This window comes from Oncorhynchus kisutch, linkage group LG28 (genome assembly GCF_002021735.2).
Source record: "Oncorhynchus kisutch isolate 150728-3 linkage group LG28, Okis_V2, whole genome shotgun sequence".
NCBI classification, from domain to species: Eukaryota; Metazoa; Chordata; class Actinopteri; order Salmoniformes; family Salmonidae; genus Oncorhynchus; species Oncorhynchus kisutch.
The window spans coordinates 10,599,716-10,619,985 of NC_034201.2; the positions used below are offsets into that span (position 1 = coordinate 10,599,716).

At 42.6% G+C, this 20,270-nt stretch overlaps 2 protein-coding genes and 1 non-coding gene across 7 annotated transcripts in view; all 3 read right to left on the minus strand.

Annotated features, from left to right (window-relative positions):
* Positions 1-817: 817 nt before the first annotated feature.
* Positions 818-5,715, minus strand: LOC109872894 (nucleophosmin). 2 transcript variants are annotated; one of them, XM_020464310.2, is made up of 11 exons: positions 5,153-5,426; positions 3,846-3,925; positions 3,613-3,732; positions 3,411-3,504; positions 3,099-3,205; positions 2,781-2,824; positions 2,652-2,700; positions 2,484-2,564; positions 2,140-2,271; positions 1,893-1,967; positions 818-1,630 (listed from the first exon to the last, which is right to left on the minus strand). In XM_020464310.2, the coding sequence occupies exons 1-11, from the start codon at positions 5,199-5,201 to the stop codon at positions 1,580-1,582; spliced, it is 882 nt and encodes a 293-aa protein (XP_020319899.1). In that variant the 5' UTR covers positions 5,202-5,426; the 3' UTR covers positions 818-1,579. The 2 variants fall into 2 exon arrangements, with proteins under 2 accessions (XP_020319899.1, XP_031664151.1); XM_031808291.1 differs by lacking the exon at positions 5,153-5,426 and adding an exon at positions 5,651-5,715 and having other exon boundaries at positions 825-1,630.
* On the minus strand, positions 1,708-1,778 carry LOC116358205 (small nucleolar RNA SNORD61). The gene has a single exon (XR_004206085.1). It is a non-coding gene; the product is annotated as a small nucleolar RNA SNORD61 (small nucleolar RNA).
* A 6,500-nt stretch (positions 5,716-12,215) lies between the features above and the next one.
* The window catches only part of LOC109872502 (Kv channel-interacting protein 1), a 34,089-nt gene continuing 26,034 nt past the window's right edge, over positions 12,216-20,270 (minus strand). For all 4 annotated transcript variants that reach the window (XM_031808292.1, XM_020463762.2, XM_031808293.1 and 1 more), the window contains 7 exons: positions 15,888-16,012; positions 15,193-15,262; positions 15,012-15,082; positions 14,766-14,873; positions 14,570-14,674; positions 14,338-14,400; positions 12,216-14,107 (listed from right to left, as the gene is read on the minus strand). In XM_031808292.1, coding sequence (XP_031664152.1) covers positions 14,060-14,107; positions 14,338-14,400; positions 14,570-14,674; positions 14,766-14,873; positions 15,012-15,082; positions 15,193-15,262; positions 15,888-16,012 — 590 coding nt within the window. In that variant the 3' untranslated portion in view covers positions 12,216-14,059. The remainder of the gene's footprint in view (positions 14,108-14,337; positions 14,401-14,569; positions 14,675-14,765; positions 14,874-15,011; positions 15,083-15,192; positions 15,263-15,887; positions 16,013-20,270) is intronic.

Below are 20,270 nucleotides of genomic sequence, written 5' to 3' on the forward strand. Positions count from 1 at the left end.
CCTCAGTTTGTGTAAATGTTGAAACATTCAAGTTGGGTAGCATACATTGTGTTAAACATTACACATCAACCCTGTTACCCATAGATCAATAGGTTAGAAATGCTCCAATAGGGTCATGCTTGTCTTCTTTACCCCCCCTTGTAGCACACACGCTAACATTACCTGTCAGTAGGGGGGAGGGGGTAATGGCTGATTTAAGATTAAATAGTCAACCCACAAACTTTGAGTAACTTTTAAGTGAACCTCGAGATGAGAAAACATGTATACAGCGAGAGGGCAAGGTATGGACACTGTCCTTTCCACGTCACCCGGTAGGATCCAGGTATGACAGAGCGCAGCCCGAGATGCAAAAGTATAGATTGCATTTCTGCGAATCAAAGCAAACTTCAATTGTCACATGCACCGAATACAAGAGTAGACCTTACCGTGAAATGCTTACTTACAAGCCCTTAACAGCGCAGTTCACATTGCAGCTGTAGTTCTCTGCATCGTAGCATTATCGAGTCGTCAACAATGGACAGGCCATGGAGCGTGCAGGTCTGCACAAGGAAGGAGTAACAGTGCTGTCTCATAGTTTAAGACAGTGGGACAACAGCAAAGCAGATGTCTACCAGACATCTAGGTTTATTTCATGTTCGCGCCTATTTATCAGAGTAGACCAAAAGTATATCCTCAAAATACCTTCATAATTTCATGTAACAATGTAGTTCATACTCCGGGGTCTATAATATGGGATAAAATGTCCTGCAGAGGCTCATGTAAAGGATTTCATTAAAGGCTTCACACTGAAATGCTACCATCAATAACAAAGCTTAGAGACAATCTTCCCCAGAACTTTTAATTGTGGATCAGAATATTTCTGTGGATGGAGAACTGATCATATACTTCATGTATAACAATTAAAACAGAGATGAGATGCAGGTCTAATAAAACAGGAATATTTTTACTTTCAAAATGACATTCATGTCACCAGGGAACTAGCTGCTTCACTCTACCCTTACTGCAAAAAATATCAACGTGAGAATTTCTTAAAACCGTTCAATACAATGCTTGGCAAAAGTTGATGTCTCAGACCTTAGAGCCTACCACCTGGAAGGGAAGGACAAGCGTCGACAAATTCAACAGCTTATGGATGACAACACTTGGCATTTCACTTCACCCATCATTTAAATAATTCAAAATGAAACAAACATGAACAGATACCTTCCAAAATGCCAGAGGGACAGTTCTGACAAACTTCAGAATGCTACGTACAACACAGTAGCAAGGATTTAATTTACACATTTACAAAATGCAAAGTTGAAAACGGGTTTCCCCAGGTCCGTCCACATGAAAGCTGGAATAGTACCACCCCTCCCGTCCTCTTGGAGAGGGTGATGCTGGTAGGGCCAGGGGTGATGGGGCTCAGTGCCATTAGCTCCACTCTAGCAGGGCACTGGACATGAAATGCTGCAGCAGTGTAGAATAACAGAGCATTGATTCAGACATGGGAAGGGCCAAGAGAGGGCAGAGTAGGCAGACGGGGGGGGAAATTGATGAGATGGCTGAAGTAATCAAACTAAAAATAGTTTAAAACAAGTTATTTGCCGTCTTCAACAGTTTGTCTCCACTGCCACAGTTCCTCTACGGTCTGAAAAAGATTGGGGGAAAATATTTACTAAAGCATAATCATAACTGTGCAAATGTTAGAAAACATGTCATTGATGAGAGCTCAGCACTTCTTAGAGGTATTGGTGTTTTTCCTCATTGCTGATCAAAACCAAAATATTCTTCATTGCTCTTTAGGGGTGTTTCGATTCCCGGACAGCGCTACGGTCATTCATTTCCCAAACATTCCATTTAACCTGTGTTCTTGACAAACACCATGATGTCCCGGAGCAGCATTAACATACCTTGGTTTCTGTGACTTTGAAGCTGTTCCTCACAAAGCTCTCAAACTTGGACTGGAGTTTAGGCAACTTCCCTCCCTGAAATAGCAAGACTTGACATTAGTCTAGATATTCAGAAGTGTCCCTAGTCTTTCGGTTAACAGTTCTTTAGCATATATCAGATAAGATCAGCTAATCACTGTAAGAAGGCCTGTGTATTTCTAGATTATATCATACGCGTCAAGTTTCTCATAATCCAACAGACACCAACCTTCTCCACAGTCGCCATCATCTTGACCTTGAGCTCAGAGACATGGAGACTTTGTTTGGGGGTCTTGGCAGTTGCTTTGGGGGCCTGTCCATTTTTAGGAGTCTGTCCACCCTTGCTGTCGGGGGTCTTTGCCTGTGAAAACCATACAAATTGTTAGACAAGACATGTAACATGAGAACATGCATCACTACAATAATGCTCTCAGAAACACAAGTGGCCATCTTCAGTCTCAGTCTTTTGGTAAGCAGTGTTGAAAATGCATCAGTAGAGCATCAGCTCAACAAATATCATCTTTGACGAGATGCCAAGTTATAGTAGGGCAAAAGATGTGTAAGAGGACTAACCTGTTTTCCGGCTGGTGTGTTGGCTTTAGAGCCCTTTCCACCGTGGGCAGGAGTCTGAGGTTTGGACGGAGTCTTCTTAGCCTGATAAAAACAGCAAGGTTTCTTGTGACATTTTCTATGCTTTCTCAAGGGCAGAATAAGTATAGGCTTAAATAGAAATGCACTCACCTTAACAGGAGATTCTTCAGCCTCACTCTCTTCATCCTCGTCATCATCCCTAAAGAGGAGTCACATGTTACAACGCAACTCTTTATAAAACCTCAGCGAGGAGCAGGTGCTTTAGTCAAACAGACTTACTCCTCATCGTCATCCTCATCACCAACATCCATCTTCATCTTTTTCTGTGAAGGGGAGAAAGGGAAGGACATGGTTAGGGGCATGAGGTGAGTATGTGTGTAGCAAGAGCAAAGACTGGGAACATTAAGAAATGGGAGTGGCCGACTTCAGTCTCAGTCTTTTGGTAAGCAGTGTTGAAAATGCTTCAGTGGATCATCAGCTCAACAAATATCATCTTTGACTAGAGGCCAACGCAACAATAACGCAGCAGACATGTACACTGTGACAAGTGATTATCCAGACAGTGTGTTGGCTTGAAGGCCAGTAGTCAGGACTAACCTGAGATTTAAGAGCCGGTGCTGACGCAGGCCTTTTTTTGGACGTTTGTACCTCTTCTTCCTCTTCATCATCTTCATCCTCGTCAAAAGACTGATCTCCCCCCATCACTGGTAGAATGATTTTGGTTAACTTTGAGTAGACAAGGTACATTCTCCATACAAGGGAATGGTCATCTTCAGTCTCAGTCTTTTGGTAAGCAGTGTTGAAAATGCATCAGTAAATCAGCACAACAAATATCATCTTCGACAACAGATGCCATTGCATCACTAAAGAAACCATGAGAACACTGTCCTATAATAAAGTCATACTCACTGACAAGATGCTGGCCACTGATGTGGATTGGCCCGGATCCAGCCTTGAGACGGAAAACTGCTGGGGGTGTGATTGCGAACCCACCAAGACACACCTGCAAGACAATTAGCTTAACATGAACTCTACACAGGCCATACACCCACAATCCCTCACTCAGGGATGGCACAGAAGTATTGATGATACTCTAGGTCTGACTACTCACACTTGGCAGGGTGGAAGGTTTGAGTGAAGCCAGCACAGCCTTAACCTTCTGACCCTCTGTGTCCTGTCCTTCCACCTCCACGATGTGCAGCTCATCCTTGGTGCTGAGGTCCACACACAGCTAAGAGCAATCAACAAGAGACACCAAGTTTAGAAATTGTTTCTCATTCCTATGAGGAAAAACAGATACCTGGAAAGTAATTTATATTTTATTCTGCAGAAAGACACACTCACCATCCTTAAGTCTAGCTGGTGCTCAAAGTCATCCTCTTCAGGGTTGAAGACAACATCCTTCCCAGATTTCAACTCGCACCCTGTTGAGAAAAATAGTAAATTACAAAAGGGGAAATTGCCTAAGAGAAAATGATGCATTGCTATCAGTCAAGGGGTCCAACGTGTGGTTTCAGGCCTTTTTTTGAGACAAAGACTCAATAGAACACTATTTAAAACGTGGGCCACCAACCCACGTGGTTGAATGCGCACGTGCACCCTCACCATGTCAATGAAACTAGCCAACCAGGTAGGTAGACACTCCATTAAGCAACCATTTTTTAAGCAACAACTACACAATTGACAGACATATGCCACGTAAAAAAAACAAAAAAAAACGTGTCCAATCCATTTCAATCTGGAACGGTTACCCCAAAATGTTGTCTTACCCTTATTTAACTAGGCAAGTCAGTTCAGAACAAATTCTTCTTTTCAATGACGGCCTAGGAAGTGGGTTAACTGTCTGTTCAGGGGCAGAACGACAGATTTGTACCTTGTCAGCTCGGGGGTTTGAACCTTCCGGTTACTAGTCCAACGCTCTAACCACTAGGCTACCCTAACCGCCCTTGACAAAGCATGCCACGATCAATGCACTTCAAATATACTACCTCCATGAAGTGGAATAATTATAGATAAACAACCTTGGCCAACACTAGAAATTTGGGCAATGTTCACAAATTCGTGTTGCGCTGCATGGACATTATCGAGAGGGCCTTGTGCGCCATTTTTAACCTAAAGCACGTGTTGAGAAATTTGATAAGCATGGAGGGGTACCCAGTGAGAAGCTAATGTCCATCACAAATAAGTCTGGCCCAGTTAACACAACACATACAAATCAACCGGGACACCAAGACCTTCAAAATATAACTCAACAAAATGTGGTTTCAAGATGCTTGACTAGCTAGCTAGGATGGCTAGCCAACTAAAATTAGCTCACATGTGCTAACTATCGGCTAGCTGGCTAACGTTAGCTAAGTTGATATCTCGTGGATAAACTAGAGTTGACAACTGGGTAAACAAGTTCCATTACCAAATAGTGTAATTCAATGGTATTTAGGCCATACGTTGATGAAACTCCGACATGTCCCCCATTAGAGCTACAACTAACGTTAGTGGTAAAGTTATCTAATTGTGCTAATATTAGCTTGCTGTGCCTCGTGTTGCTTGTGTCTGATGAACAGCGTTTTTTTCTCGATACAGTAGCTAGCTTACTGATATGTCTATTTAAGTGATTCCGAAAAACTATTGTTCGTTCAAATAGAGTATCTCACCATAGAGAAAGGTTTGTGGTCCCATTTGTTCTTCGTCCAGACCATTCATTTTCTTTGCTGAGACAGGGCACTTCGAAGATAATGGAAAAACTGACAGGCCCCCTCACTACCCAGACACACTACCCGGGCTCAATCGCCACGCCTTCTTTCTTTCTACTGGAAGGCCAGTAGGAGGCACCCTTTCCTCTGGTCTTAAAACATATCCCAATGCCCCAGGGCTATGATTGGGGACATTGCCCTGTGTAGGGTGCAGACTTTTGGATGGGATGTTAAACAGGTGTTCTGACTCTCTGTGGTCACTAAAGATCCCATTGCATTAATTGTAAGAGTAGGGGTTTCAACCCCAGTGTCCTAGCTAAATTCCCAATCTGGCCCCATACCATCATGGTCACCTAACCATCCCCAGTTTACAATTGGCTCATTCATCCCCCTTCCTCTCCCCTGTAACTATTCCCCAGTTTGTTGCTGTAAATGAGAATGTCTTCTCAGTCAACTTACCTGGTAAAATAATGGTTAACTAAATAAAAACAGTTCTGTGCTTACAGAATAAAACATAAAACAATTCTCCAGTCCATTCATTGGGATATACTTTGTCACGTGATGCACAGCTGAAGCTAATTGGCCAAATAATTTGTCTAACTCTTTCCACCTGCGAACATCCACGACAAACTACACTCTGAAATTAAATCACTTTTGAATTCACTCATGGCCTCTAGTGTTTCTTAATGAACCAAATCTAAAACAAGGGCAAATCCGGAAGCTCAGCCGCCCTTTAAGATTCGGCATAATTTAAGGCAGACACAGGTCGCTCAAGCAGTAAAACAATCGTGTGGTCCAGAAAAAAACCTAGCGTACAATACAGCAATCTGCTCAAGGGTCTTTGCTTTGCAAGAGAACCTCTTTCAGCAAACCTTTCTTATCCACTTTGAGTTATGACATTAGGTGTCGTAGTTGCGATTCCCTATGAACTGCCACTGGCATAGAAGAGCTGTCCATAATGCGTCCACAATGCGTCCATAATGCGTCCACAATGCGTCCACAAAAATCAGCTTTCCTAACGTTTATTTATTTTAAATTCACCTTTTTAACCAGGTAAGCTAGTTGAGAACAAGATCTCATTTGCAACTGCGACCTTGCCAAGAAAAAGCATAGCAATTCGACACATACAACAACACAGAGTTACACATGGAATAAACAAAACATAGTCAATAATACAGTAGAACAAAATAAAACAAAAAGTCTATATACAGTGAGTGCAAATGAGGTAAGATAAGGGAGTTAAGGCAATGTGATACAGTAAAAACTGTATGTGCTCTCCTCTCATCTGTGATAACCCTTCCTGGTCACCTGTGCTACCTATATACACACATGAGACCAGTGACCCCAACATATGTTGCGATAACCCTTTCCTCTTGTGTACAAAACAGGTAAAAATAACCCTTGAAAGGAAGTATACACTTATAAACAGGCCAAAATGGCCCCTACACACCGGCCCCTAATTGTTCTATAACTTAGGAAGAAACAATTATACAAATGCAAAAAAACAAAACAAAAAATTTGCCAACAATGTATTCATGGAGGGATGATCTTCAGGGCCAGAGGTTGCTAGCACTTAGCCCCAGCTCAGCTCATAACAAGGTAAGCTTGGTTGTAGGTTAACAGGGGGTGTGCATGCAATCAATAATGGCACAGGAGCTATAGTATTTTGTTTTGTGTGTAATAATAGCTATAGTTTTTGTTCTCTGAAATAGCAGTCAATTTAACAATGATGTGTTGTCCAGCTATTGTAGACATAAGGAAGCAATTTGTGAGTTTGTTGACTTGACTGCAGTGCTGCTAAAGGCTTTGTTCTTAATAACTGACTTGCCTAGTTAAATAAAGGTTAAATAAAACACATATTTTAAAAAGGCACTTGAAGGCTGAGTGTGGCATTCCAGTTGTTGTTGGTTAGCTAGCTACTTCACCCCATGTTGACAGTAGTGAGTTTTAGCGACAATAAAACGGTAAACCATTTCTCAGAAGTCAGAACACTCAAGAGACAAAGCACAGTCCCAAAGCATTGGGAGTGGCTAACAAGCTGTTGCATATGGTTTGAAAACCAGGCATTGCTTGCAAGCAAGCCTAAATGGAACAGAAAATAGCTAGCTGAATTTCTAACATTTTTAATCAGATAACAGAACAATTTCTTTCCTCCACACCAGTCGGGAAAGAGTGCTTCGTCCTGCAAAACAAATCACACATTGAAAAATAGGATTTGAACATTCATCATTAGCTGGCTAGGCAGATCACCACTTCAGGATTTTAAAACTGAGCAGTTCTTAACAATGAACTAATTTGTTTTTCTTTGGTTGTTTGTCTAAATAGTTGACGGGATCACCTGCTATCTTTGTGAGTGTCCAACGTTTGCCAGTTAGTTAGCTTGTATAGTGGGTTGCCTAAACATCAAACTCTTACCATGGTTACTCCATGATATCAGTATGAAAGAAGTCGCTGTAAAAAAATATGCAATATTCTCTAAAATTCAGAATGTTTCATAGAATGATATGAGGTTACTTCACAAGTTGTACATGATGTTCGTCCTTTTTGGCGGTACTAGGTGGAGATAAGGTATCCACAAGTTCTGTCGCTTGTATTTTCAAACTCTTGACATTGCCCGTGATGGACAATATGTAAGCAATAGCCGAATGTAAGACGTCGACCGAAGCACGTTTTCTTCAATCAGCTGGAAGTGTTTTCCGTTCGGGCTGTGGTTCTGTTAGGCTTGGCCATATTGTGGAAGTGTTTGCCGTTCGGGCTGAGGTTCTGTTAGGCTCGGCCATATTGTGGAAGTGTTTGCCGTTCGGGCTGAGGTTCTGTTAGGCTCGGCCATATTGTGGAAGTGTTTTCCGTTCGGGCTGTGGTTCTGTTAGGCTCGGCCATATTGTGGAAGTGTTTTCCGTTCGGGCTGAGGTTCTGTTAGGCTCGGCCATATTGTGGAAGTGTTTGCCGTTCGGGCTGAGGTTCTGTTAGGCTCGGCCATATTGTGGAAGTGTTTTCCGTTCGGGCTGTGGTTCTGTTAGGCTCGGCCATATTGTGGAAGTGTTTGCCGTTCGGGCTGAGGTTCTGTTAGGCTCGGCCATATTGTGGAAGTGTTTTCCGTTCGGGCTGAGGTTCTGTTAGGCTCGGCCATATTGTGGAAGTGTTTTCCGTTCGGGCTGTGGTTCTGTTAGGCTCGGCCATATTGTGGAAGTGTTTTTCCGTTCGGGCTGAGGTTCTGTTAGGCTCGGCCATATTGTGGAAGTGTTTTCCGTTCGGGCTGTGGTTCTGTTAGGCTTGGCCATATTGTGGAAGTGTTTGCCGTTCGGGCTGAGGTTCTGTTAGGCTCGGCCATATTGTGGAAGTGTTTGCCGTTCGGGCTGAGGTTCTGTTAGGCTCGGCCATATTGTGGAAGTGTTTTCCGTTCGGGCTGTGGTTCTGTTAGGCTCGGCCATATTGTGGAAGTGTTTTCCGTTCGGGCTGAGGTTCTGTTAGGCTCGGCCATATTGTGGAAGTGTTTTCCGTTCGGGCTGAGGTTCTGTTAGGCTCGGCCATATTGTGGAAGTGTTTTCCGTTCGGGCTGTGGTTCTGTTAGGCTCGGCCATATTGTGGAAGTGTTTTTCCGTTCGGGCTGAGGTTCTGTTAGGCTCGGCCATATTGTGGAAGTGTTTTCCGTTCGGGCTGTGGTTCTGTTAGGCTCGGCCATATTGTGGAAGTGTTTTCCGTTCGGGCTGAGGTTCTGTTAGGCTCGGCCATATTGTGGAAGTGTTTTCCGTTCGGGCTGTGGTTCTGTTAGGCTCGGCCATATTGTGGAAGTGTTTTCCGTTCGGGCTGAGGTTCTGTTAGGCTCGGCCATATTGTGGAAGTGTTTTCCGTTCGGGCTGTGGTTCTGTTAGGCTCGGCCATATTCTGGAAGTGTTTTCCGTTCGGGCTGTGGTTCTGTTAGGCTCGGCCATATTGTGGAAGTGTTTTCCGTTCGGGCTGTGGTTCTGTTAGGCTCGGCCATATTGTGGAAGTGTTTTCCGTTCGAGCTGTGGTTCTGTTAGGCTCGGCCATATTGTGGAAGTGTTTTCCGTTCGGGCTGAGGTTCTGTTAGGCTCGGCCATATTGTGGAAGTGTTTTCCGTTCGGGCTGTGGTTCTGTTAGGCTCGGCCATATTGTGGAAGTGTTTTCCGTTCGGGCTGTGGTTCTGTTAGGCTCGGCCATATTGTGGAAGTGTTTTCCGTTCGGGCTGTGGTTCTGTTAGGCTCGGCCATATTGTGGAAGTGTTTGCTGTTCGGGCTGAGGTTCTGTTAGGCTCGGCCATATTGTGGATGTGTTTTCCGTTCGGGCTGAGGTTCTGTTAGGCTCGGCCATATTGTGGAAGTGTTTTCTGTTTGGGCTGTGGTTCTGTTAGGCTCGGCCATATTGTGGAAGTGTTAGTCACATTCGATAAAAAAAATAAAAAAATGGAAGTACAAACCAATATACTGAACAAGCAGGTTAAACTTCTTGATGCACCCATCCCGTTAGCGGGATCATTTTGGTCAACCACCGCTGAGTTGCAGATCTCCAAATTCAATTTATATCACAAAAAATATTGCAATATAGCAAAACACAGCTTAGCTTGTTGTTAATCCACCTGGCGTGTCAGATTTCAATGAAGCTTTTTGGCGAAAGCATACCAAGCGTTTATGTAAGCACATCTCTCTCAGTAGGAAAAATATTATAAACAGCTAGCAGCCAAGTAGATTGGTCACGAAAGTCAGAAAAGCACAAATTAAATCGCTTACCTTTGATGATCTTCGGATGTTTGCACTCACCAAACTCCCAGTTACACAATAAATGTTCCTTTTGTTCCATAAAGATTATTTATATATCCAAAATACCTCCATTTGGTTGGCGCATTATGTTCAGAAATCAACAGGCTCGAGCGGTCACGACATCGCAGACGAAAATTCCAAATTATATTCATAATGTTTGTAGAAACATGTCAAACGTTTTTTATCATCAATCCTCAGGTTGTTTTTACAATATAAAATCGATAATATATCAACTGGGAATGTAGCTTCTTCAGAGTGAGAGAGAAAATCAAATCAAAATCAAACGTATTTATGTAGCCCTTCGTACATCAGCTGATATCAAAGTCAAAGTCCTGTACAGAAACCCACCCTAAAACCCCAAACAGCAAGCAATGCAGGTGTAGAAGCACGGTGGTTAGGAAAAACTCCCTAGAAAGGCCAAAACCTAGGAAGAAACCTAGAGGGGAACCAGGCTATGAGGGGTGGCCAGTCCTCTTCTGGCTGTGCCGGGTGGAGATTATAACAGAACACGGCCAAGATGTTCAAATGTTCATAAATTACCAGCATGGTCAAATAATAATAATCACAGGCAAAACAGTTGAAACTGGAGCAGCAGCACGGCCAGGTAGTCATCATGCCAGGTAGTCCTGAGGCATGGTCCTCGGGCTCAGGTCCTCCGAGAGAGTCCAGCAGGTGGTGCTGTTGACCAAACAATAAAACCAGCAGATATCTTGACTTGCCACTCAGTATATCGGAATAGTACTTTAATATATTCTGAGCCTGAGAAATATGCAGTTTAATTTGGGTACGTTTTTCACCCAAACATCAAAATACTGCCCCCTACACTCAAGAGGTTTAATAACCCTACTCTGTGGATATTTAGTCAAAAATTTCACGCAGCATTCTGGCTTCTAAGGAACATTTACACCACAAATGTCTCAGCCTGTATATACCAATTTGTGGTGTATTACAACCTGATGAATCAGACTAGGCTAGTGGGCTCATGTCAAAAGCACACACTCTGTGTTGCATGCCCCAATGATCGAATTTAAAATTTATATGAAAGTAATTTATTCAATATTTTAACATAATTTTTTGAATAAATAAATGTTATACTCAAATTCTTCTTCTTCGTCTTTGGTATCTTCGCTTTCTCACACTTTGTTTGTGCATGCCACCACCTACTGTGCGGTAGTGTGTGGTCAATCACGTTACATTTTGTGATATACAAAAGGAAGGGGAAAAGTAAAAAAGTGCACCACCAACTAACCCTACACTTATATACCACTATTTAATGGAACAAAAAATCAATAATCATCCTTATACTCACATTTGATTAAGTTTATCTAGCTAGAAATTGTTCTCCCAAGAAATTACTGAATGAGAATGACACAGATTATCTCAATGAATGGAGATAGCTGACTCTCATTTGAACACAGATTTGTATATAGTAATACATCAACAGACGGAAAGTTTGTCAAAAAATGATGTAAGTGTAAATTACAGATCCACAAGCACTTTTTGAATGCACAAATGCACATTCCACAGTTGTAAATGTTTGGGATTTCTAATCATTTGCTCACAAATCATTATACATTTGTTCAAATAGTAGCTTTATTTTTGAGCTATGTTGAAAATATTACATATTATGGTTTAATTTGGGAAATATTTTTTACATTCACAGATTATGGTTTAATTTGTGTAAAATGTTATATTCACAGTTCAAAGTTTTGTTTGTGAGTTATGTTGAATATGCACACGGATTGTGGTAGACACACTTACAGAATACAGAAACTATTCTAATAAATCTACTTCAGTATTTCTGATGAATAAGACATTCTTGCAGGCTGCGGGGCATCCCATTGCCATTTCTTCCTAATTTCCACTCACTCCTTCAACTATCTGCACTGCCTCCACATTTCAAACCCCCTTAACCCCCACTGGGCACTTCCTGGAACTCAGAAAGGTTGTTCCAACCACATCTTCTTTCTAGAATGTGGGAAGATTTTTATTGGTCTAGCCCTTTCATCACAGCTTTTGACGGAAAGAGGCGTATTTATTAATATATACAATCATTATCTTAATGTTTTATTTGATTCAGAGATCCCCCTTTCTCTCCTCTCTCTCTCTCTCTACACACACACACACACACACACACACACACACACACACACACACACACACACACACGCACACACGCACACACACACGCACACACACAGACACACACACACACGCACACACACACACAGAGAGAGAACACAACATATTCTCTAAAACATTTTATTGATAGCATTTGCACTGTACAACATAACATGAAAGCTGAAACTCTCTCCAATCTAAATCTTTCCATCGGTCCCAGTCTGAGATAGAGTTTTGTATGAGGTGCACCTGTTGCTTAAATTTTGTATTCATATTGTTTTGCCCTTTTGAAACCCGGAGCTAAACTAATTCAATATATTTACCATCTTGCACACTGAGGAGGAACCGACAAAGTCAACACAAATGAGTAATTCCTTGAAGAAAAATTAAAATTGTTCGACATTAGAAGAGTGGTGGCATTGGTCTGTGATAATCTTTTATATATTTTTATAGCTACCTACTGTGTCTCAGTGTCTCTCCATACCTTTGTTTTACTGACACATTCCTTCACTCCATAATAATACTTAGTTCACATTTCTGTTTTCCTCAATGGGTTTAGACACATATATACTGTAAATGCACATTTCAACAGATAAGTCACACCATTCACATTGCATTACGCAGATGGTCATTTCCCACCATTAGTTAGATCCAGCCAACATACAAGATTATGTATCATCGTCAGGGACAGACAGACAACTACAGGAATAGACGGGAGAGCGACAGCAAAGCCAACACAGAGGTACGGAGGTCACCACGACAATAGTCAAATGGACACGACATATGACACTTAAAACCAACAAATAATACATTCGGACAACCTTATATTCTACAGCATAAACACGTTAATAAACAAGTAGATAAGTAGATCATATTGGTCCATAAATCATTCACTGGACGCATGAGTTAAATACAGAGGTCAAGAGGTTATTAAAGGTCCATGTCCCGGTCAAGCACATGGATGGTCGGGCGCATAGAGTAGAATCATGATTCTATTTCTATGGGAGGTATCCCTCTGGGTCAAGCATGCATCTATTTTGGCAAAAAGAACAAAGTCAAAAGAACCCAAAGTAGCCCAGTGTAGTTTCCGGAGGTAGGGTTTCCACATATTAAGCGGGGAGCAGCGTATAGGTTTGAGATTTCTCAGCTGTTTCACACTTCAGTCTGTGTTGTATGATCGTCTGATTTATACAAACCTTCATGTCACATAAAAAGGCAGGAAGCATTATCCAGATAATTCACCTGCATGCTCCCAGGCTCAGCAATATGACAATCAAGTCCAGGGGTCTCTCAGCAGCCAGGTCGTTCAAGATTGACGTGGAAATTTGACTTGAGGACGTTAGGAAATGCCTTCAAACTGGCCGCTAGGGGCAACAGGGAGCGCTATTACCATCAAGTAGGCTTGGGTAAATCCCGTGACTCTGGATCAGAAGGTTGCGTGTTTGATCACAGTCGTGGATATAGGTTTTACATTTTTAATTTGAACCCTATCCCAAACCTTAACCCTTACCTTAACCATTCAGAATGAGTGCCTAAACTTAACCCTTAACTTCTAAATTTGATGTTTGGAGAAATGGAACGATACAGAGCAGCATGAGCAACAAAAACACTTCGAAATTTGATGTTTTGAGAACGTGGATGAACGTCTAATTCTGCAGTGAGCCTGTGAGAGCTTGTTGCTCTCAGCTGGTCATTTGGGCGGTTCTGGCTTCATCTGATCCAATAGAACAGCATGGAGCCAGGCAGAGACATTATTTGGCAAACACATGGACGCTGACAAGTTAGATGAGAGGATGAGAGAGATAGACACACATACACATTCATCCACTCTGACAGACACACACAGATAAACAAAACGCGTGCTTGGACGTACGCACAGGAGCGCACGGACTGAAGCACACACACGCAGAGTTCTCTCTCCATTTTTTTTCAACACTCTCTCTCTCCTTCCTTCCGCCCGGCGCCCTTTTTACATCACATTTTCGAAGAGCTGCATGGATCTCATCATCATTTCATCCTGAGGGGAGAAGAGGAGAAAGACGGTAAAGACAGAATGTTGCAAATCATTTGTTTCACCACAGGATGTCCCCATTTCACACTAAGCCAGACAGAGGGTTCTCTTATGTGGGGGGGGGGGGGGGGGGGCAATGATGGAACTCAAAGCATACCATGAAATACGGATAGCATCTTACATAGACACCGACAGCAATATCGAACTGTATCAACATACGCCTGTACTATACATACCTCCTGGCATGCGACAATGAATTCCTCTAAAGTCACAACTCCATTTTTGTTTTTATCCATTTTCTGTGGGGAGGGAAGAGGTGAGAGAATTGTACATGATTTCTTTTCAATACGTATGATATTGTTATTATGTGGTCTAGACTGTTGCGCACACCTAAGGGTTTCATAACCCTCTGCAGTAAAGCATCTGTTTTGGTATTACATTGTACTGCATGACGTCGGGTAAAGTCACCTGGAAGAAAGCATCCACATGCTGCTTCGGGACATCTCCCTTGAGTGCAGGGTAGGTATATTTCCCCATCATGTCGTAAATGGCCCTCACAATCTCAGTCATCTCCTTTAACACAGAAATACAAAAACGCTGTGTTAACAAGTGCGTCATATGTAAATCGTTCAATGTAACTGACATGTCAAATAAACACACAGACCTCTCGGTTAATGTAGCCATCGTTGTTGATGTCATACAGATGAAAGGTCCACTCCAGCTTGTCTCTCAGAGTGCCCCGCAGCAGTGTAGACAGTCCCATTACAAACTCCTGAGTGAGTCACCACATAGGGAGAGAGATGACCAAAATACTGAGTTCGGCCTGAGTGATAACACCAGTACAAATAAGATAAATACATGTTTTATTTAAAGCACTCTCTGAGTGATAGTGGTGGTGTGTGGTTTGTACTTCAAACTTGATGGATCCATTGCTTGTCGTGTCGAACGCATTGAAGAGGTAATGAGCGTAAGTGCTGGCATCTGCAACACAACCAGATACGGGCAGGAGATTTTTTTTTATCCCAGAGTGCTTTGTAAACAAGAAAAGGCCATGTTATGTGTCTAAATGAGCGGTGTCTGGTTTACTGTACCTCCGTGGGGGAAGAACTGGGCGTAGATGTGTTTAAATGTTTCTTCATTCACCACTCCACTCGGACACTCCTGTGGAAACCATGTGAGAACATTACTTCAAACAACGAAATAATGCAGCTTCTTCTGGTGAGCGCCCAGATCAACCAATCATTTACGCTCAAATGGCACCACCCTTGGTTACAGAGTTAACATGTCAATCAAATCTAACAGCTAATTAACTAGCAATTTGTATATAACTTGTATGTGGGTGTGTGTCAATGTGTCGGTGGGTGTTTGAGCATGTTTGTGTGTAGAGAATATATGTTTACATATTTTCCCATTGGGTGTATATGGGTAACGCAGCATATATATTCATTGTTGTTATGGTGTATGACAGACTTAGTTCCTCTAGCTGCAGGCCTGTACAAACTGATTAGCAGCATGTGAAGTGATGAAGGCACGAGGTTGAATGCATTTACTTATCGGAGTAAGAGATAAGAGTGCTTTGACATTAACACTTGTAAAGAAGAGAGGCAACATAGACAGGAATGTATACTTAAGAGTGGCAGGGAGAGAGATAGCGGAGGAAAGACAGGGAGAGAGATAGCGGAGGAAAGACAGGGAGAGAGATAGTGGAGGAAAGACAGGGAGAGAGGAAGATGAAGATAGACAGACAGTGGAAGGGAGGAGGGAGGAGGGAGGATGAGGTGCGTACATTCTTGAAGCCTCGGTAGAGGATCTGTAGCTCTCTCTTGGTGAAGTTGGTCTGGGCCTCCAACTGCTCCAGACCCTCTGGCCTGTGACACACCATGGTCATCTCCAACTCATCATCAATCTTGTCTAGAGAGTAGAGAGGGCAGGAGGGAGGGAATGAGGGAGGGAATGAGGGAGTATGTGAGGGAGGGAGTCAGGGAGGGAGGGAGGGAGATAGATATTAATTGTGTGTTTATGTAAATAAACCAGCGTGAAATGTCACACATGCATCATAATTTAAACATCACAGTTTATTTCACAGTACATCATATCATTGTTGCCAGAAAGAATAAGCTTTAAAGTTACCCCACCTCGAGTCTTTGTATAGGTGGTGACAGAGTCAGACAGCAAAACATATGGAAAGTTAAGAGAAGCCTACAGAAGAATTCTAGAGAAGATTGTGAGAGCAGAGAGAGAGAGGGATGTAATGGAGGAGGATGAGGCATGGCAAGTTAAACCAACAGAAGAGGAGTTCAATATGAGAGATGGAAAAGGGGAGTGTGATGTTGGGAGAGGAAGAATACAGAAATGAGCCAGGGGAGAAGGTTTCAGAAGAGAGAAGATTGTATGGAGGAAGAGGTGGGAGGGAGGGAGGATTAGAGGTCTCCCCATTATGGACTTGGGGAACTCTACGGATGGTAACTTTGTGCTTTGGGTGCCAGAGAGAGATGAATGTTGGGTAATGATGTGATGAGCTAGCGTCCTCTCAGGAGGGGGCGGGGGAGGGACAGCCTCTGGCCCACTGGAGGAGACTAGGAAACATGCACAGACGTGCTCCTCTCAGAACTAAAACACACAAATACACGTCGCTATTTCAAAACACAGACTCTTGCATATCATGAAAGGAGTCGATCATCACCCCATCACACATGCAAACACACAGGCACGCACGCACGCACGCACACACACACACACACACGCTTTGTGCTGGATGTGTCATAGTGTAGTTCATACATGCATAATCTATGAGCAGAATTTATCGGGATTTACCACCCAAAACCACTCCCTTTAATCAGGATAAATACCAGTGAGAAACAGGTCAATTATAATAAATGATTTATATGAACAGCATGGCGTAAATTGGAACTGTTAAATGATATGCAATGTCTAAATGTGGCATCTCTACGGCCACTGCATGATGAATCATCAACGCTCAGGGTGGGGACAGACAGCCCATCTCGGTATGGGACGCAGTTCACAATGCATGTAGACCTGTCATCTATCTCATCATAGTAACTTTTTTTTATTGCGACAGGTAGGCCTACATTTGCTGCAGCATAGTCTGTGCTACAGTAATATAAAGACTGAATGAGTGTCAAATTTATCCTTCTCCATTTGGCTTTCAGGAGTCACATAATTTTTTCATTGTAGAGATATATTTTTTAAAATTGTAGCTGCAGAGTTAAAAACAGCCTATCAATCGAATATTGCTTTAAATCAGGGCACGCTCAAGCACTCTCTCGCAGTCTTTGTCTCTCTCCATGAACCCCAAAATAGATCATCCTGTTCTAGATTGATGTATAGCTCTATATTCAGTGCCTTCGGAAAGTATTCAGACCCATTACTTTTTTGTTTCGTTACAGTCTTAATTTAAAAAAAACATCAGCAATCTACAGACAATACCCCATAATGGCAAAGCGAAAACTGTTTTTAAAATATTTTAGCAAATGTAATAAAAAATAATAAAAAACCGTATTTCCATAAGTATTCAGACCCTTTGCTATGAGATTCAAAATTAAGCTCAGTTGCATCCTGTTTCCATTGATCATCATTCAGATGTTTCTGCAACTTGATTGGAGTCCACCTGTGGTAAATTCAATTGATTGGACATGATTTGGAAAGGCACACCGGCCAGCCAAATTGAGCAATAGGAGGAGAAGGGCCTTGGTCAGGGAGGTGACCAAGAACCCGATAGTCACTCTGACAGAGCTCTAGAGTTCCTCTGTGGAGATGTGAGAACCTTCCAGAAGGGCAACCATCTCTGCAGCACTCCACCAATCAGGCCTTTATGGTAGAGTGGCCAGACGGAAGCCACTCCTCAGTAAAAGGCACATGACAGCCCACTTGATTGTTTGACCTGAATGCCAAGCGTCAGGAAACCTGGCACCATCCCTATGGTCAAGCATGGAGGTTGCAGCACTTAATGAAACCCTGCTCCAGAGTGCTCAGGACCTCAGTCTGGGGTGAAGTTTCACCATCCAACAGGACAACGACCCTAAGCACACAGCCAAAACAATGCAGGAGTTGCTTCGGGACAAGTCTCTGAAAGTCCTTGAGTGGCCCAACCAGAGCCCAAACTTGAACCCGATCAAACATCTCTGGAGAGCTGAAAATAGCTGTGCATCAATGGTCCCTATACAACCTGACAAAGCTTGAGAGGATCTGCAGAAAAGAATGAGAGAAACTCCCCAAATGAAGGTGTGCCAAGCTTGTAGCATCATACCCAAGAAGGCTCTAGGCTGTTATCGCTTCCAAAGGTGCTTCAACAAAGTCCTGAGTAAAGGGTCCTGAGTACATTTACTAATGTAAATGTGATATTTTTAATAAATTAACCAACATTTCTAAAAACCCTGTTTTTGCTTTGTCATTATGGGGTATTGTGTTTAGATTGATGAGGAAAATTGAATCCATTTTAGAATAAGGCTGTAAAATAACAAAATGTGGAAAAAGTCAAGGGGTCTGAATACAGGCACTGTATAGATGTCCTAGCCTACCTCTTTCGGGTAATACATTCAATGCAGTATTAGCCTTACTGTATATTTAGCTAATTAATTATGGATTTTGCATAATAAGCTTCTAACTTATGTCCTCTGTTTCTTGCGCAATATGCACACACCTGTGCGCCGCTGACCCCACTCTTTAAAAAACACTCCTTAGATCTTGAAGTCCCGTGCAGGAAAACCTAGACTAGAATAGTGTCATATATATATATATATATATATATATATGTAAACATTCATACACATAGCTCATATATTATACAGCGCCAAGCCAAACCGCCTGACTCAAATCATCTTACGTACCCCTGCTAAAACAGGAACCAGCTCACTCACCCAGCAATAAAACTACCCCCCCTCAGCTCTGTTGTCTTACCACCCCAGGAAACAAAGACATTCCATCGCAAGAACACATACACCCAGCCATAAAACTGACCCCCTCTGTTCTCTTCTTTCACGACCCCCTCTGCTCTCCTGTATCAGATTTCCTGACACACAAATATCTCCTTGTATAAACACACATCTCACCCCCTCTACTGGTCGGGTGCTCAGAACAAGACTCTGCTGTGCACCAATGGGGCTTCTGATCTGGCTAGAGCAGGTCTGCCTCCAACCCTTTGGGACCAGTCAGAAGACCAACACGACAAGACTCCACCTACATATTCCGTGTATAAAATCTGCTGTGACCAATGTCTAGGTCTCTTTTTCACCTGACTCCTTACCGAGTTAAATGAACTAGATCTGTGCACGTAAAACTGCAGGACGAGATATCTTTGACTCAATAAATTGCCTTTTGTTACAACTGAAATCCACTCTGTCCAGCGTCCGTGATTTGGTCTCAACTCTCCAGTATTTGAACATCAACAATAGCTTGCTGGACGTCATAGCATTTCTAATATTAATAGACTATTCGAAGAGGGACGCTAACTCTTTGTTTGTCTGAATGTTAAATCCAGCAGCCAATAGAACTCACAGGTAGTTTGAAAGAGGAAACGTGCGGTGGTGGTAGGCTATAGCGGTTATTTATTCAGACCCATAACCATTCAATCTTCGTGAAGAGAAGTGAAAGCCTTCTGCATATAATTGTAGTCCTATATTATTCAACTATGTCATGAGGATGATTAAGACAAGGACAACTAAACGTATTTAATTTCACTGTTGAAAGCGAGGAAGGAATGAAGCAACAATAGAGACAGAGGAGGTAGTCTAATAACATTAGGGGACATATTATGAAAGGTGTGTGTATATGCATCAGCCTACAATTAGTAGGTGATGAAGTCGATAGAGAGCATACGATTCTGGTGCAGCACGTGCAGCCTACAAAGTTACAAGGATAAGCAAGCAAATTTGAATTTTGAAATATACTAGGGCCTTAGTAGGCTGATGCATATACACACACCTTTCATAATATGTAGTGTCACGCCCTGATCTGTTTCACCAGTCTTTGTGATTGTCTCCACCCCCCTCCAGGTGTCGCCCATCTTCCCCATAATCCCATGTGTATTATTACCTGTGTTTTCTGTCTGTCTGTTGCCAGTTCAACTTGTTTGTTCAAGCCTACCAGTGGTTTGTCTCAGCGCCTGGTTTTCCCCCTACTCTCTCTTTTTCTCGTCCTCCTAGTTTTTGAC

What these genes read in the sequence shown, in the direction of transcription:
- LOC109872894 (XM_020464310.2), bottom strand. Translation starts at nt 5,201, where the DNA reads ATGAATGGTCTGGACGAAGAACAAATGGGACCACAAACCTTTCTCTAT. An exon ending in GATGAGGATGACGATGAGGA is followed by an intron (nt 2,701 to 2,780) that starts GTAAGTCTGTTT and finishes ACTCCTCTTTAG; the next exon opens with GGATGATGACGAGGATGAAG. An exon ending in ACACACCAGCCGGAAAACAG is followed by an intron (nt 2,272 to 2,483) that starts GTTAGTCCTCTT and finishes TGGTTTTCACAG; the next exon opens with GCAAAGACCCCCGACAGCAA.